Genomic DNA, 17,139 nt, shown 5'->3' with positions numbered 1-17,139 from the left:
GGGTCATCTGACCTGGGGTTAGAAATCCATAATTGCAATTAGGCATTAGGGTGGTCACCTTCTCGTTTGCTATCCGCATGCTTTACTTCTGCTTGGAACACCGTTATTCTGCAACTTACGTAACGCAAGGCTCGTGCCCAGCCTGTATGGCGGAGACCAGAACCAGCTTAGAGCAGCGAGTAAGAGTGCCTGCTAAGTGCCAGCTAGTAAGTATTCCGATTAAGTTAGATTTTGTTATTTTTCTTGCCAGTGTGCCTTAACTGTAACCCGTGTATTAATCAGTTATTTCGAACTTTCTTAATAAAGCTTTTTCCAGCTTTTTAAAAGGCTGTGGTTTCTTTTGAGTTTTCTGGCCTACGCTCGGTCCCGTTCCACAAGCTCTGGGGTCCCTGGAGAGGGCTCAGGCGTGACAATACCCCATTCAGCTGCAGCTTTCGGCAACTTTCCCATGAGGCGTGTGTATATGTCACTTCTTGCCAAATGAGGAAGTGACACACAAATACTTTTGTCCTCCATTCACAGGCCAGTAGAGATTTCCAACACAACACATAGTTAAATTGTGGAACTCCCTGCCCCAGGATGTGGCGATGGCTGTTGGGGGAGTTGGACATATTCATGGAGGAGAGGGCTATCCATGGCTACTAGTAAAAATGGATACTAATCATGATGCATACGTGTTCTCTCCAGGATCGGATGAGCACGCCAATTATATCAGGTGCTGTGGAACACAGGCAGGACAATGCTGCCGCAGTCATCTTGTTTGTGGGTTTCCTAGAGGCACCTGGTTGGCCACTGTGAGAACAGACTGCTGGACTTGATGGGCCGTGGTCTGATCCAGCATGGACTTTCTTATGTTCTTATGAACACTGAGCTGAGAACTGATCTGAGCTCTGGCAAAAAGACCAAGGATCCTGATTGCCAAGCAACCAAAGACCTGATGGACATGTGTGAAATATTTGACAGAATTGGTTCCCAAGAATTGTAATCTGATGCTTATGAATTGTTTTTCAGCCTTGCTTGATAGATGGGGCAGTCAGCTGTCTTTTGCACTAATGAAGTAAAAGCAGTAGCACCAACTTTCCTATTAGCATTTATTAATATAGCCTTGGGTTTAGAAGACCCACAGACCAGGGTGGCTAAAATAGATGATTTTTTAAAAAAACAAAAAAAATCAGATTTTTAAAATTTAAATTGGGATTTTTAAAAAATAAAATGCTTTTTGAGGAAAAAATATTTAAGATAGATTATAGTCCAAAAGTTATTCATCATGAAATAAGAATTAGTTTTGTAGCATGAGGCTGTATATTCATGTGATGTTTACAGGTTTTGGTAAATGAATTCCATTAATCCATTCACAATGCCATGATTTTCCAGAGGTTTCTGTAAGATTATTTTGGGAATTTTTCTGTCTAGAAGATATTACTACAGATGCTTGGTTTTGCAGTTCTCAGAACTGTGAATACGTGTCTACAGAGATAACATTCCTTCTTCTTCACAGCAAAAACGTTATAAAGTAAACGTACAAAATTGAGAAAAAGACCTTAATCCCCTTGTTCCTTTGCAAATCTATGTACACAGAATAAACCCCTTACCCCCTAAGTGCTATGGTTCAAGAAGTTCAATGAATTGAGGATTGTTTGGAGTGGAATAGATCTGCACAAGGAGCTAAGTGTGAGGAGGGATGGGCAAGCAGCAAAAACGATAGTGAAACCTTCTGAGCAGAACTCTCCACAAGTCTTGGGATCTTTGTGTGTATAGCTTGAGGTTTATCATAGTATTCTCTCCCTGGAGGAGAAGACCTATAATGGCAGCAGGCCATAAAAGGTTGTAGAAAACCATGATGATTTAAATCTAGTCTTACTGACTAGTGGTTGAAATCAATTGGATTTAAATCAAATCCACCTGACATAAACTCATGCAAGGGAACTTCTAAAATTTCTATTATATTCTAACTGGAAAGGATCCCAGCCCTTTTATTTACATTTGACCATAGTTATACAGAACCTTAATACATAAGGTCAAACTCATTTTTGAGCATTAACATGAGAGTAAGAAAAAAGTAACATCCAGAAATTTAAACTCATGTTATTTGGTGAACAGTAATTGCCTCCCAAGAGCCCCGTGGTGCAGAGTGGTAAGCTGCAGTACTGCAGTCAAAGGCTCTGCTCGCAACCTGAGTTTGATCCTGACGGAAGTTGGTTTCAGGTAGCCGGCTCAAGGTTGATTCAGCCTTCCACCCTTCTGAGGTTGGTAAAATGAGTACCCAGCTTGCTGGGGGTAAAATGTAGATGACTGGGGAACGCACTGGGAAACCACCCCGCAAACAAAGTCTGCCTAGTAAACGTAGAGATGTGACGTCACCCCGCGGGTCAGGAATGACCCGGTGCTTGCACAGGGGACCTTTACCTTTTTAAATTGCCACCCAATATCTGGGTTTACCGAATCCACCTTGGTGTCAGTCACACCATTACGCAGCTTTGCACTGTCATTGAGTACACCTGTCCTTGGCAACATGCTATTTATGTCAGCCACCACATCTGTAATCTCGGTTCCATTTGCTACACACAGTGGACCCCTGCAGCAATGCCAGTCTGAAATCTCTCATTCATGACAGCGCTAAGAGGCAGAGGCCAGAGAGCACTGATAAGTCTCAGTTAACATGACGGAGTTAATCAGAGAAGTGAAGGTCTAGAGGTGATCGCCAAGGCCTTGTTGGTCTGAAAACAGGCGGTCATTGAGAAGTTTTACACTTCAGAGTACAAAGGGAATGACAAGATAGGGAATAAGATAGCACACTGACGCCTGAGGTTTTTCTCAGCTATCCCTGATATTTTCACCAGCTTCTCTGAAGCAGTGCTTGACTTGGTTAGATCGATGGTCTGTCTAGCCTAGTACCGTACTTCCAGAATGGCCAATAATAGATGCCTTAGAGAAGAATGTCACACAACAGAGGGGTAATGGGAAGAATTTATCCTCCATCAGGCACTCTCAGCTTCTGGCCTCCAGCAGTAGCAATGCCATGAAAACAAAAAGTTTATTTTAATATATCAACTTTGGGCCTCCAGACGTTTATTGAATCCTTTTTTTTGGTAGCAAATTAAACTGAGGATGCCAGCGTCCTGTTGCAATCCGCTAACTCTACACGGCCCGAAAAAGATTCTGTACGCCAAGGGCTGGCAACTGGTAACCTGGAAGTCCAATCCTGGCTCCAGCAGCTTTTTGCCTTGCCATATGATAGCACAGTCCCAAGATTTTCCTCCCCTTGTGCATCTCAGCCATTCTCTCTTCAACCAAGGCACAAGGAAAGGGCTCTTCAGTCCTCATTCTCTCTCTCTTTGGCAGAGTTCCCTCAGCAACCCTGTTTGAATTAACACAGACCAAAGGGAAGGAGCATCTGGGAGGATAAGAGCTGATGTTCCATGCAGGGAAGAGGGGGTCCACCAGCTCTTTGGTTATGGGCATTTCCATATTACAGATTTAAACTGTTTTCATGGTCATTCTGCTTTGTCTGGGACCTTGAGATTTGCAGATTTGCAGGCTTGTGATAAGAGAGCTAGGGAGCTCTAAGAGAATTTTCAGCTCCTCACCAAACTATGGCCTTTCACGCACGGGTTGTTTCTGCCGCGATCACCCCCCAACTACTTCAGGGCTTCGTTTTGAAGATGTGCATAATGAAAATGAAGCCCCAAAGTAGTCGGGAGGTGATCGCGAGGGAAACAACCCATGTATAAAAGATCTATATTTTCCAGAATTCCTTGCAGAAACCATTGACAGTTAAATTAACACAAAACCACTATAAAATAGTAGTGTAGATAGGGCAAACAGATTGAATAGGAGTGAATAAGTGGGAGATGGTAAACTTTTATATGCTTTTTATCACTGATATTTCAACAAGACCAATATGTGTTTTACCAATAAATAATTGTGCACCTTATTATTAAAGACATTAAATCAACCTATGCAGGGGTCCCCAACCTTTCGGAGCTTGTGGGCACCTTTGAAGTTCTGCCACAGGATGGCGGGCTGCCACAGGATGTGGAGCCAGCCATAAATTGGCTGCCACAGTTTACCTTCAGTCACACAGTGAGGACACTTGTGTCATGGTGGCGGCGGCTGCTGAAACATTTTTAAAAATCTGCAGTCAATCAGATCGCCAATGGCCAATCAGAAGCCTTGCTGGGCAAACGCCCCCCAAACACTTCGCAGGTAGAAGGAAAGGTGTTGGAGGATGCTATGGTGCCAATAGGTACCATCTATAGTTTATCAGGTTTATCTGTTTGATAGATTCCCCTAGTGGTCTATGCTTTTTTAATTTGTATCCTTCTATGATGCTGAAATTATTGACAAAGAATGGCCAATGAATTGAATTGGCCTTCTCCATGGCCACAGGAATACATGATTTCCAAGGAGTCACTAGAATGCATTAGAACAAGGAAAGAGGTTACTCACACAGTGTTTGTTGGAGCCTATTCCCAAATGGTTAAACAAAACAAGTAGTGCCCTTTCAGTTGGCCATTGCGAAGGGAGGCCGAATAACAAGCTGTATGAACCATCAGACGTCCTGCAGTCAGTCATGGCCATATTAAAGGCGCACCCCCATCCCAAGACCATGGAGCGCATCAGTGCTACAGCCTCCACCTGCCCTCTCTTTAGAAACAGATGGTCCTTCTCAATGGTCTTCACTGAAATCCACTGGTTTTGAGCCAGTGGCTTATGGGAACATGAAGAAATCTACTAAAGGTCATAGGCATGCACCCAGGTTGCCCTCCCAAGGACTCTGGAGATGTTTACAAGCCCCTCCCCCTTTCCTCTGGCACAATATAGGTATCACATTCAGATAGTGCTCTTCCTAGGTATTCTCTCACCAAGCTTTAGTCTATGCTCTGCAGAGCAGCATACAGTATCACAATGTATGCCAGTGCATTCTCATGGCTATTCAGAAGGATCAATATTTATATAGACACCTACCTCACACTGTAGGCATGGTATATGTGTATGCAAACCTCAAGAGTGTGTAAATGTTAGCTAGAATCTTACTATGACAGCCTCTGAGGGTCTACAGGGGTGATCTATATCTGCAAGAAGGCTCCTGAGGTTCCATAGGTCATCCAGATGCATGGGAGGCTATCTGGAAACCCAGTTGACTTACATGGCAGATACCACAGCCTAAAGGCAATGCAGCAAGATCCAATCTATGGCAGTGTTTGGCCATACAGGGACACACCCTCAAGACCAATGCCTATGCTTAATGCTGGGTGCCATTTGAAAAATCCCCTGAATTCCTAAGCCTTTCAAAAGGAACCATCAATGCATTCTAAAGACCAGTTGGTGTCCTAACTTTTCTACATCTACTTAAGCTGTGCACTATCCCATTCTGGGATGTTTCCTTCTATGCAACTCTAAAAAGGATGCCTGTATATGTGCTTCAGTCATGCACATGAAATGTATGCACAGCACAGAAATGTTTAAGCAGGTTCAAGAGAACAGGGTGCATGACCTAGTTCAGCAGCACTATGCACAACTGTGGCAACACTAAACCAAACTACAGCGTTACTAAAAGAACAGTTTGGGTACCCAGTTGCATAAATGCACGAGTGCAAATCTAAAAGGTGCGTCTGCATGGAAGTTTCCCATATTACTGGACCAGCCCCTTAATGCTAGTATAAGGCCATTTATGCATGGTCAATTTTGAAGCTCTTTTTTTTAAATGTGACTTTAAAAATGCCTATTCATGTTCCCGACGCAAAAGGAGAAATTCCACCCCCCACTTGCCTGCTCCTTTGTTCCTGTTTGCATTGTCATTAGCATCTGCATAGCTAACACGCCGCTGTTGTTTTGCATGGTTGCTTCAGGGGGATTCTTTGTGGCAGACACCAAAGGTCGCGTTAAAGGGGCTCTTAAGTAATGTGAGTGTGCGCCGGCTTAGCAGTCACTTCCGGAATGATGGTTCAGCGTGCAAAATTCAAAAAAATATGCGGGGCAATTCAGCCTGGAACGTGCTGCTGATTACCATGCATAAATGGCCTAAGAAATGGGAGGGGGATTTGCATCTTCCTGCCCACAGTGGCCACACGAGCACCTTTTTTCAGACTATGTAGACCACATGGGACTCCACTCCCCATAGCAGCGATTCTCATACTTTTTTTTAAAAAAAAAAGTAGGATGCAAATTTACACTTTTGGTGATCCACTTGTAAAGTAACTCCACACTCCTTTCCCCCTCCCCAACATAAAACACATCAATCAACACAGAGGTTTGTATAACATTTTTCCTTTTCAGTACAGTACTTATAGGTAGATGGGATCTTTTGACTGGATCTTGATTTAAACCAGCCTCTGCTTATAACATCACCCGTCCTTCCTACCTTTCTGTTGTGAACATAAGCCTTAACAACCGACGAAGTGAACGCTGACTGATGAAAGCCGACGCTAGAACAAACGTTGGGGCTACTGGATTCCTCTTTGATTCCGCTGCTACAGATTAACAAAGATATACCCAGTTGCAATTATTTGCGATGCCGGCGACTGCTCTCCTCCACCCCAAGGGCATCTTTCCACGCAGCCTCAGGCCTCCACCGACCCTCCTCCCAACCTGCGTCTTCAACCGCATGGCCTCAAGTCTTTCGAGGCCACCCCCTCCATCCCCGGCACACCGCATGCTGCACTGTCCAATGCAAGACCAGACCAGGTGGGACCCCCGACCTTCCGCTCTTTGGGCTGAACTCATGGGGCCAGGGATTCTCCCCCCAACCCACCCAAAACGTGTGAACCCAACTATTCCTCTTGTAGCGGTAAACGGGTTCGTGGGGGAAATAGAGACCTGAACCGTTATTTCAAGAAAACAGTTTATTCTGGCAGCTGCTGACCCAGAGGCCCTAATGGGCAGAAATCAAAAAGTCCCGATCATCCTGAGGAAGGGATATTGATCCAAATTCAAGATATGACAGCCATCAACGTTCAGGGCATATCTCATTGTAATACAGAGAGAGAGAGGCGGCAGTATAGTAACAGTTCCACCCAGTTCTTGTGATGGTTCCCGGTAACCCTCCGTGACTCTTGCCCCAATCACCAGCACACAGACCCGCAGAGATACCCCGCCCAGCAACAAGCTATTCCCTGGCTGTCCTAATACATTTCAATACATTTACAGAAAGGGGAAAGAGAGTATTGCAAATTGCAAAATCAGTGGATCTTCCATAGCCAGGGGAAGTCTACCTTGCTGTCTCACTCTCCCCACGCAATGCATCTGCAGAGTGCGCCGAAGCCTGGATTCCCCCCCGCCCCAACGCGAGACCAAATCCTCAATAGCCTCCCCCCAGTGAAACCAGCCCATCTCCTCTCGGCTTTCCTGGAGCCTTTCAGTCCCTCCTCGCCCCGGCAGGCCTCGAGCTCAAGGATGGAGGGAGAGGCCAGCGCTTACCGAAGGGGGAGCCACTGGGCACCCAGAAGCGGGACGCAGACGCCCGTCTCCAGCACAGGATCCCCCGACCGCGACCCATCCTGCGAGCGGCGCGGAAAGCGCCAGCCCCGCGGGCTCCCATGCCGCTCGGCTCGGTTTGGAACGCGACACGACCAATCACAAAGCGAGAGGCGCCTCACATTAGCATAGATCCGCCCACACACTCTTCCCTTGCCTACGGAGCTGTCGAGCGAAGCCTGGCCCGTCCCGGAAGCTGGGTACGGGAAAGGGGAAGTACGTGACCGAACGCTTCTTGTCGCTCAGACGCGTTTTCGAACTCTGTGGTCTGTCCGCCGCTCGCCAGCGACGCTGATTTTGCCAGGCGTGCGCACAGGACTGGACGGCGCCAGCAGCGGCGATTGCACAAAATAAAAGTAGTAGAAAAGGGCCAGAGTCCAGGAGCACCTTAAAGACTAGCACAAATATTTTCTGGCAGGGTGTAGGAGCTTTCGTGAGCCACAGCTCACTTCTTCAGCTGATGTTGTATTTTGATGTTGTATTTTAATGGATCAGTTTTAATGTCTTGAAGTTAGAGCATCAAGCTAATCATCAGATACTGAGTCTCAGAACTTGGACCCCTTAAAAAGGCCCTGGCAAAGTTTGACAAGATTGTGCTCCAGAAACCTCTTGAGACTGAGCTATCACAACAACTGCGCAGATGATCTGAAGAAGTGAGCTGTGGCTCACGAAAGCTCACACCCTGCCAGAAAATATTTTTGTTAGTCTTTAAGGTGCTACTGGACTCTTGCTCTTTTCTACTACTGCAGACCGACTAACACGGCTACCCACTGTGGGAAAAAATAAATAAAAGGTACCTCCGACAGGGGAGCGCCGGTCATAGTCATATTTCCTCCGTCTTTCATTCCACTGTGCACAGCAAATAAATCCTGACCAGCCCTGATTCGTAATAAGGCTTCACTCACCCGGCTCTAGCCTTTTACAAAGAGTGTACTACGTTTTTACAAATAAATAAATAAAGCCTGGGGATTAGTAGTCAATATTTATATATTCATTCCATGCGAACAAAACAGGCTTGCTTTTTAAAAAACACACACGATTGTTTTGATGTATTAGATATTCATATCCTTCCTCCAAAGAGTTCAAGGTGGTATAGGTGGATGCTCCTTACTTTTATCCTCACACAGCCTTGTGAGGTAGATAAAGCAAAAAAAGGGACCCAAGATCACCCAGTGAGCACCATGCGGTAGAATAGGAATTTGAACTCCAGCCTCCCCTGTCCTTTTTCTGACATTCTTAATGCTACCGGCACACCACCTTTCAATATAATAAGTGTATTATTGGCTAGAGTATGATATGCAAATGTTGGGGGTGCTGCAATGAAGAACTACAACCCTGCTTTCTTGGTATACTGAGGAGCTGAGGGTGAAGAAACAAGTAGGAACACCATGAGATGCACTCAAGACAATCTGACCAAAGGCAAATGAGGGCACATTATTGTGCTTATTAAGTGTTGGTAATGACAGTGAAACATTCCCACTTCTTCATCACCATTGAGACTACAGATGGCCCTGTAGCCTGGCTGTTCTGTGTAGTGAGGGGGCTTTTGAAATCGACCCCTGATGTTTCTTTGGAAGCTTCAGTATCTCACTGTGAGAAATCCACAAGGCATTTCACAGGTAAAGTTGCTCATAGCTGACTTGGACTGTGCAGTTGTTGTGATAGCTCAGTCTCAAGAAGTTTCTGGAGCACAATCTTGTCAAACTTTACCAGGGCCTTTTTAAGGGGTCCAAGTTCTGAGACTCAGTATCTGATGATTAGCTTGATGCTCTAACTTCAATGATGCTTTAACTTCATTAAAATACAACATCAAGATGAAAGGGTATGTTGGATCACCTATCTGCATGCTCCATTTACTGGACTTTGGCGTACAATGGTCCTTTTTGTGTGACTTACAGATTTAGTCATCATATGACTAGAGATCTGAGGTCAGATCTCCATTCTACCAAGAAGTTAACTGACAGAGCCATCCTAAATTGAGTTACATCATTCTACACCCATTCACCAATGAACTGAGGATGATATAACTCTGCTTAGAATGGCATTGTGAGTGACCCTGATGAGCAAGTCATTCTTTCTCAGCCTAATCTATCACAGAGGGTAGTTGTGTGAATAAAACGGAGGAGTGAAAACCAATGTACGCTGCCGGAGCTCCTTAGAGTGTGATAAAATGTAATGATAAAAAAACAGCAAATAGTGTCTGCGGAACTGTGTACAAAATTTCAAGTCTGAATGATTCCCATAAGCTGCTGAACGATATTAGAAATTGTAACACTGTGCAGGCAGAATAGGGAATATAATGTGTTGGCACCAATTAATCTCATCATATAATTCTGAGGATGGAGGGTACTGAGGTGGAACAGGAAAATGAAAGGCATCTGTGCACCATTTGTTTCAGCTCTTGTAGTTTGGCTGTTGCTTTAGATTTGTCTTTACTGGTCTCATGATCCTCTTTAATCAGATGTCGCACTGATGTTGCTTTTAGGCAAAATGTTTAGAACTGCAACTATATAGCCAAGTTCTAGTTACAAAGTGATGTGTCCACCTGATTCTGTGCATGTTTACTTTGGGGGAAATTCCAGTGTCACTCAGTGAGACTTAATAAAAGTGTACAGGATTGCAGCTTGCCTTTAAAATGTGTAAGTAGGATCAGAGCCTTATGTTTATGGTAATTTTTTTGGGATTGGGAACATTCTATCTGACATAGTTTATACATTTCTTGGTTTGTTAATTGGTATCTAATGTTCTTGTTAACAATCTGGAGGTCAGGGAGGCTCCTCTTTTCTCATGCTTTCATCTGCTTTCCGGACAATGCCTTCAGAAGTCTATTTTTGTTAAAGACCTTGAGGCTAAGAATATATACTTCTGAAAAGGTCAGCTAGATAAGACCCTCAAAGAGAAATATAAAGCAAGGCCAGAAATTTTCTGTTTATAATATATTGTGTATTTGGCCTTCCCTGATTTGTTGATCTACAGTGTAGGCAGTATTCCAGATTTCCTCGCGGAAAATGTGTCGCAGTGCTTACTTTAATGGTACTGCTTATACAGCTAATTTGGCTCTGAAGAGTGTCACACTAAGATGGGGAGCCCATTCCTAAGGGGGGGACTGGATCCACGGCAGCCAGGAGCGGCACAGCCACGCCTCCTCCTCAGAGGCTTCCCGGCTGCCTCGGAGAAAAAAAAGCATTTTTTTTAAAGTAAAAACTGAAAAAAGGAGGAAATGCCCCATAGCAAACAGCGAGGCTGCACCACCAAAAAAGGTTTGCAGTCCAACATTCTACCCAGCACACATCCGGTTTTAATGAGTACACATTAAAGATCCACATTATGTATCGGCTAACCCTGACTTTCAAAGGGAATATCCATTGTGTACACCCTTCATTCCTCTTCCACTGGGGATGATGCTGGTGGTCTGAGGTGTTATCAGGCTCGCCTACTGAGATTAATGTTTTTCTACCCAACTGTGATGATGAAACAACCAGGTGCTACTTGCACAGACAGACTAGCATATGGAAAATATGGGTTGAATGAATCCATACAGAATGTTAATGCTTTGGGGGTCTTAATGGTTATACAACAGCACTCAACCCATATTTACTACACACCATTTTAACCCTTCTGCCAATTTTGTAGAGTTGTTGTGCATCACTGCATTTTGCAGCAGGCACTTCAAATGAGAATACTTTAGGCCAACACTGCTGACTTTGGGCAGCTTTTACTACAGTTTTTGTAGCTCTGTGATTCAACAATTGGTTCAGGTAGACTCTGTCACTACATCTCGATGATTGAAGAGGTATCTAGGTCAAAGATCAACTGAAATCTTTATTAGATTGTACTAATCTAAGGTTTGCCCAGATCTTCCAGATAGTTTTGTAAATAATTAATTCCTAGTTTAGCCTGGGTCCATCTCATATTATTTTCTGTTGTTCCCACAATACAATAATAGTGGCCTATATCCTGCCATGCAGTTAAGAAACCTTAAGTATCGTTAAGTTTTCTTACGGAAGGGCAATGAACTCCACCAATTCCCCTCTCCTGCTGCATTCCCTGAGTCCCTGGGTCAGCGTAATCTCAGGAACAACACAGTAGGGGTCTGTAGAGGAAGAAAATAATTGGCAAAATCATTGTCCCTTTTAAAGAAAACTTAAGTGCCCTTAAATGTGGTCGGATACAGGCAAGTATGCAAGAGCGTGCAGTGGGACAGTCAGACATCTATTTTAATGCTTGTTGGACCAATTTCAGTCAATTGAACTGTGTTTGAATTGAAGCAAGTGTGCCTGTCCTAACATCAGTGGATTTTGTCAGGCCGAATGTTCTAGCTGGCTGATCAGCGGCTGGAGTCAGGGTACAGCGTCTCTCAGGAACAGGGCTGGGGAAATTCAGAAGCGGAATCAAAAGGGAGCCAGAGGAGTTGCCAAAGCCAGTTATCAGTCCAAGGTTGGGTAAGTTCAGGAATCAATCACAATGGGGCCAGCAGGTTACACGTGTGGTGAACAAGTTGCAGCCATGCCCTGCAACTCCTTCCCAGGAGCTTTATAGCTGGCGCCTGCCTCTGGGAATCATTCTGCCAACACTCTTCATCTGAGCTTCCCCCATGTAGCTTATACCTGGCAGCCAATCTCGTGCTGTGCCAGTGTTCATGCATCTCCGTGTGCAGTCTTCTGCGGCAGACTTCCACGGGGGCTGGTGACCCTGGAGAGCTGGGGCCAGGGTCTGGGGCTGCTGCCTCTGGTGTAGGAGGGGGCTCTGGGCTGCCTAGTGGGTGCACCCCTGAGAGTGCCTGGGTCTGGTCTTCTTGCTGCTTCTCTACTGACAGCCTTGGGGTGTCCACACAGGGTCCCTCTTCCTCTGAGGAGTCCTCACTATCGTGTGGCACAGGCTGAACCATGACATCGAAGCCCCGCTCAACACAGTACGGACATATAAGACCAGCTGCAGTTTGAATCTGGTTCATCTTGGCATTTAGGAACCCAAGAACTGCCCTGTTGGATCAGACCAAGAGCCATCTGTTTCCAACAGCAGCCAACCAGTGAAAATCACAAATATGCCTTGCAAATTGTAGCATCTCCATGTTTGTTCCCTGCACCTGTTAATCAGAGGTATACTTCTCTGCAAATGGAGGTTCCATTTAGCTACTATGGCTATTCACCACTGAGAGATCTTTCCTTTCCCTAGATTTAACAGCCACTGGCTATCCATCAACCACTTCACACTTTAAAAAGGGGAGATGAAATTTAATTTTTCCTTGACACTATAAAGAGAAAAGTTGCCACATCTCTCATGCAATTGACCGATCCATTTGACAGCAGATAACACAGTATCTGCTTCTCAGAAAGCGTCTTTTGCTGTTTTATCCAGGGAGTGATATATTTATTTCATGCAATATTATTTTGTGGACATGCTAAAACAATGTGGGCTAGGGAGTCTATTTGATCTAGACAAAATGGGCCTTTTCATTCTTCTGCAATGATTTTATTGTATCGCCCTTGTGTCTCGGCTGAGTCTAGGGCATTACATCTTGCCAATAAGAATGCTCGTCTGAACTTATGAATTTCTAACCAGTGGAAATCGTATGGCAAGGAGAAAGTTCTGTTGAAGGGTATCTGGAAGAAGTGAGGTGAACATTTATGGTTTGCGTCCTTAAACACTAAGGACCAATCTGTTAGCCAAATTGCTCGGTTATGAATATTTATATGGGGAAATTAGCAAATCAATAACCGGCACTGGGCATAACCTGCAGGATCTAACCTATGTCTATGGGAGTCCAATCAGTAATTCAAAGAATAAAGCGGAGTCAATGGTTTTAGTTTCAAAGTTTTACTGGTTATTTGTATGTACACAAGCACTCCAAGAACATGTACACCACAATACACAGAGTCTAGGAATTAAAAGAGAGGAGTATAGAGACAGTTGCCAATGTGGCAGGCCCTTTGAAGATGGTGTAATACTGCACCTGTTCTGAAGCGGAGTTGTCCTGGGTTCCGTGGGCTAAAAGGAATAAAAAGGGGGTGGGGGTCCCCTGCGTGTTCAAGCATTGCTGCTTACTCCAACAGAGTGACCGCAAGTATGCAAGGGGAAGACCTAAGGTAGCGTATGGATTAAAGGAGACCCCAGTTATACCTTTCTCCGGGGGCGGGGTGATTGGATTACCCCTTCGTGGTTCCCGTGTGAAACAAAAGGTGACAAAAAGATTAATGGTCTGCTACCAGGGTGAGGCAACAGGGCAATTGAAACAAACTATTCTACTCCTACTGATTTGTGCAATTCCGGGAGGACCGGGTGTCATTCGTAGATGGGATTAAAGAGCTGGAACAAAGACATGTACAGCTGCCTCCGGGCGAGTCATTTTCGCAATGCCGGAGGAGCGATCTTCTGGAGCTGATATCTCAAAGGCTTCCGATGGGCCATTAATCATGCATATGGAGGAGTGGGGGGGAAGGACTGCGTGCATGCTTGGTCATCTCTTGCAAAATGACAGCTTGCTGGAAACTGGGTCAGAGAAAATGGATTCCCTCTGGTTCTCGCTGAGAGGCTTGTCTGCCCGTGGTCCCTCCTTGTCAGTTTCATTGGATGGTGCGGGAGCCTTCCCCATTGCGTTTGGGGCTTGGCACATGTCTGGAACGGTGGTGGCATGTGTCTGTTGGGGTTGCCATGACCAGTCCGGGAGATTGGCAACCCATTTGCTTACAAATCCTCATTTAAGATCTTATTTTGTAATTGTTTACAGCTTCCTTTCCGAGTACTATTCCTTGCAGCTTTCAGTCACTCGGAAGATCTATCTTCCATAAGTTTTAAAAACACATTTAACCTAGAGGGTATCATTAAATTTTATAGTAGTAAATTGCATAAGCTGTTTATGCATTGTGTGAAGAAATGTGTCCTTTTGGCAGCCATTAATTTATTGTCAGCCAGCTTCATTGCATGATCTCAAATTGTAATGCTGTTATAATGCCTTTTATCTGTATCCACTTTCTCCACCCTGTTCATAATTTTGTAAATCACCCACTGCCAATAGAATATCACTGTGAGCAAGCCCCTCGTTCTAGTCCTGTAGAGTCAATCTCATTCAACCTGCAGACATGTATTATTAAATCTCTTTGGGGTACTGTAGGTATAGGCATCAATTTCAGGTGCTAACTGCGCACAAAAACTTACCACCATGCTGCCAGTACAGTATTACTACAGCTTTTATTCTTCACAGGATAAACATTTGTCAAATGTAATCATTTCCAAACGGAGCTGTAATTCTGTCAGCAGCATTTGGCATTGGGATTAACCTCTTCACACAATCTGAAACAGTATCTAAGGCTCAGATAAATCCACCCCCACCCCTTGCCTTTGCTGCCATTTGATTGGGCAACACTGTGGACTTTGTAAATCACAGAGGAAATTCATCATCCTGATTAAATCAGGCTTTTAATGTAAATATTCATTGTTTAGGATTATTTTGTATGCAGACTTTATTTTGAAATTTGAAATTATGAAGTCATAATTTTAGCCAATGGTTGTTAAATTTAAAGTTGAAATAAAATATGCTTGTTTAAGCTTATGAATAGTAGTGTGATTTCCCAAACTTACATATGAAAAGTCATTATTGGTGCATACTGTTTCATGTGTGTGTGTTAAGTGCCATCAAGGCGCTTCCAACTCATGAATCAGTGTCCTCCCAAATGTCCTGCTTTGCTCAGATCTTGCAAATTGAGGGCTGTGGCTTCCTTTATTGACTCAATCCATCTCTTGTTGGGTCTTCCTCTTTTCCTGCTGCCCTCAATTTTTCCTAGCATGACTGTCTTTTCTAGTGACTCTTTGTCTTCTCATAATGTACCTTGACTCATTTGTTGGTTGACAGTGATACATCTCACCAGGTTTAAATCAGACAACATACCAATGCAAACTATTGTTTGCACTGACCACAGTTTACAGTCCTTGTATCCCTGTGTGGTTATTTGCAGGCATAGCTATGCTGGCCCATCTCCTTAATTGGATTCTTCTACAACAGAAGAAGAGTCCAGGATGGACCACATTCACACTGTGGTGTCAACCGCTTGTGGAGCCTACAACACTACTAATAGCTGCAGTGACCAGTATGCACCTAGCAGCTCTGCTATGGGGTTGCCAACTCTCTGGGTTCTAGCCTGGCTCCTGCACCATTGCAAGCTGCTTAATAGAGTTGTCTAACAGACAGGTATTCTTCTCATGGGCATGCAGTGATAAGGAGAGTTACTAGTGCAGCTTTCAAAAACACAAGAAGAGAATGGGCAGTCCTAGTTGTTTCTGCTTTGTATAGGTGTTTTTGCCCAGGCAATTACTGGGAAGATGAAAGGAATGCCTTCTGTGAACGTGCAGTTGTGTGTTCCCTTGTATGCTCTCCTAGCATTTATGTCTTCCTCTTCCTGCCCTGGGATCTGAGTCAGCTGTGGAGGCATTGGAGTGGCTATCGTTGGAGTGGCCATGCTTCCTTCTCTGTTTATCTGTTTGACAAAGGAATATGAGTTGGTAAAAGGGGATTTGAACCCCTCTCTGTGTAGCTCCCAGGAATTACAGAGATCCTGCTGGGCATGCCATGGTCCTCCCTATGGTGAAGAATGCTGTGTTTCCTTTCTTCCTTCCCTTGTCGTGTTCTTTGTGTGGGTGAGGGTAGGGTGCAATCATGGAGACGGGCTGGCATAGCTATGCATTGGTTGGCTGCTTCCATGTATGACTGACATGGGGCCATCGTCAAGCTCCTTGGAGAGGTGTCTTTTTAAAAATGTCTGTCAAGAAAGCATTGGTACTGATCACTGGTGTGATTTTGGCATCTGGGGCTTATACTGCTCCCCTCTCTGGTGTGATCTAGTGTGATTTTCCCTTCTCTTCTCAGCCTTAACTATGATTTCATGTTACCTCTTCCAGCACCAAGCATGATTTTGTGTTACATGCATACCAATGCAAACCATGGTTAACACCAGTCAGGTTCCCTTGCAACTATTCAATCACTGGTTTGTTAGAGAGGAGGGTTTTTGTTTGTTTTTTACTTAGCCACGGTTTGTGTTCGTGCACATATAATGTGAAACTATGGTTAATACCACAAAGGAGAGGCAAGAGGAAATTGTTCTGGAGAGGAGGAGGAGGAGGAAGCATGAGAGCCCACTTTTTCTGCTTACCCATGGTTAAGAAAACAGCAGCATGATGTGTGCTTTGACTCTCGCTTGGTTAACATGATGGGAATACGAATCTTAACGGGAAACAAGAACATATTTATTTGTGTAGTCTTTTGTTATTTCAGGTCACAGACTGGTGCTGTCAAGAAGAATGCCTCTGATAATACATTATTTCCATACAGTATGGCACTGTATCATAATATCTTTGCACAATATAGAGGGCAAGATAAGAGATGTGATTCTTATGCTTAAGCATATTTAGGGCATGAATACAAGACTTTATATTCCAGGAAATGAATTTAGATTAAATGTCAGTCCATCCACCCCAAGACTTTTATCTACTTACCGCCACCAACCTGAGCTAGAATCACAATTCTTCGAGGGAAGAGCAGGTTGCAAAGGGCCACAAAAGCATCCTCTCCTGGTGAATGGAGGGACTGAAGCAGAAGAAAAAGGCAAGCAGATGGCTAAGGTTCAAGTGGCTTCATGTTTGTGCAGAAGCTGATAGATTTTAAACATTGTG

The 17,139-nt window shown here is 44.4% G+C and overlaps 1 protein-coding gene across 1 annotated transcript in view; it reads right to left on the bottom strand.

Moving 5' to 3' along the window:
* Window positions 1-7,498, bottom strand: part of FDXR (ferredoxin reductase) — a 34,651-nt gene extending 27,153 nt beyond the window's left edge. The window contains exon 1 of the mRNA XM_056867344.1: window positions 7,420-7,498. Coding sequence (XP_056723322.1) covers window positions 7,420-7,498 — 79 coding nt within the window. The remainder of the gene's footprint in view (window positions 1-7,419) is intronic.
* Window positions 7,499-17,139: the final 9,641 nt, after the last annotated feature.

This window comes from Euleptes europaea, chromosome 1 (genome assembly GCF_029931775.1).
Source record: "Euleptes europaea isolate rEulEur1 chromosome 1, rEulEur1.hap1, whole genome shotgun sequence".
NCBI lineage: Eukaryota > Metazoa > Chordata > Lepidosauria > Squamata > Sphaerodactylidae > Euleptes > Euleptes europaea.
Note: the sequence above shows the minus strand (reverse complement) of the source record. Positions and strands in the feature narration are given on the sequence as shown.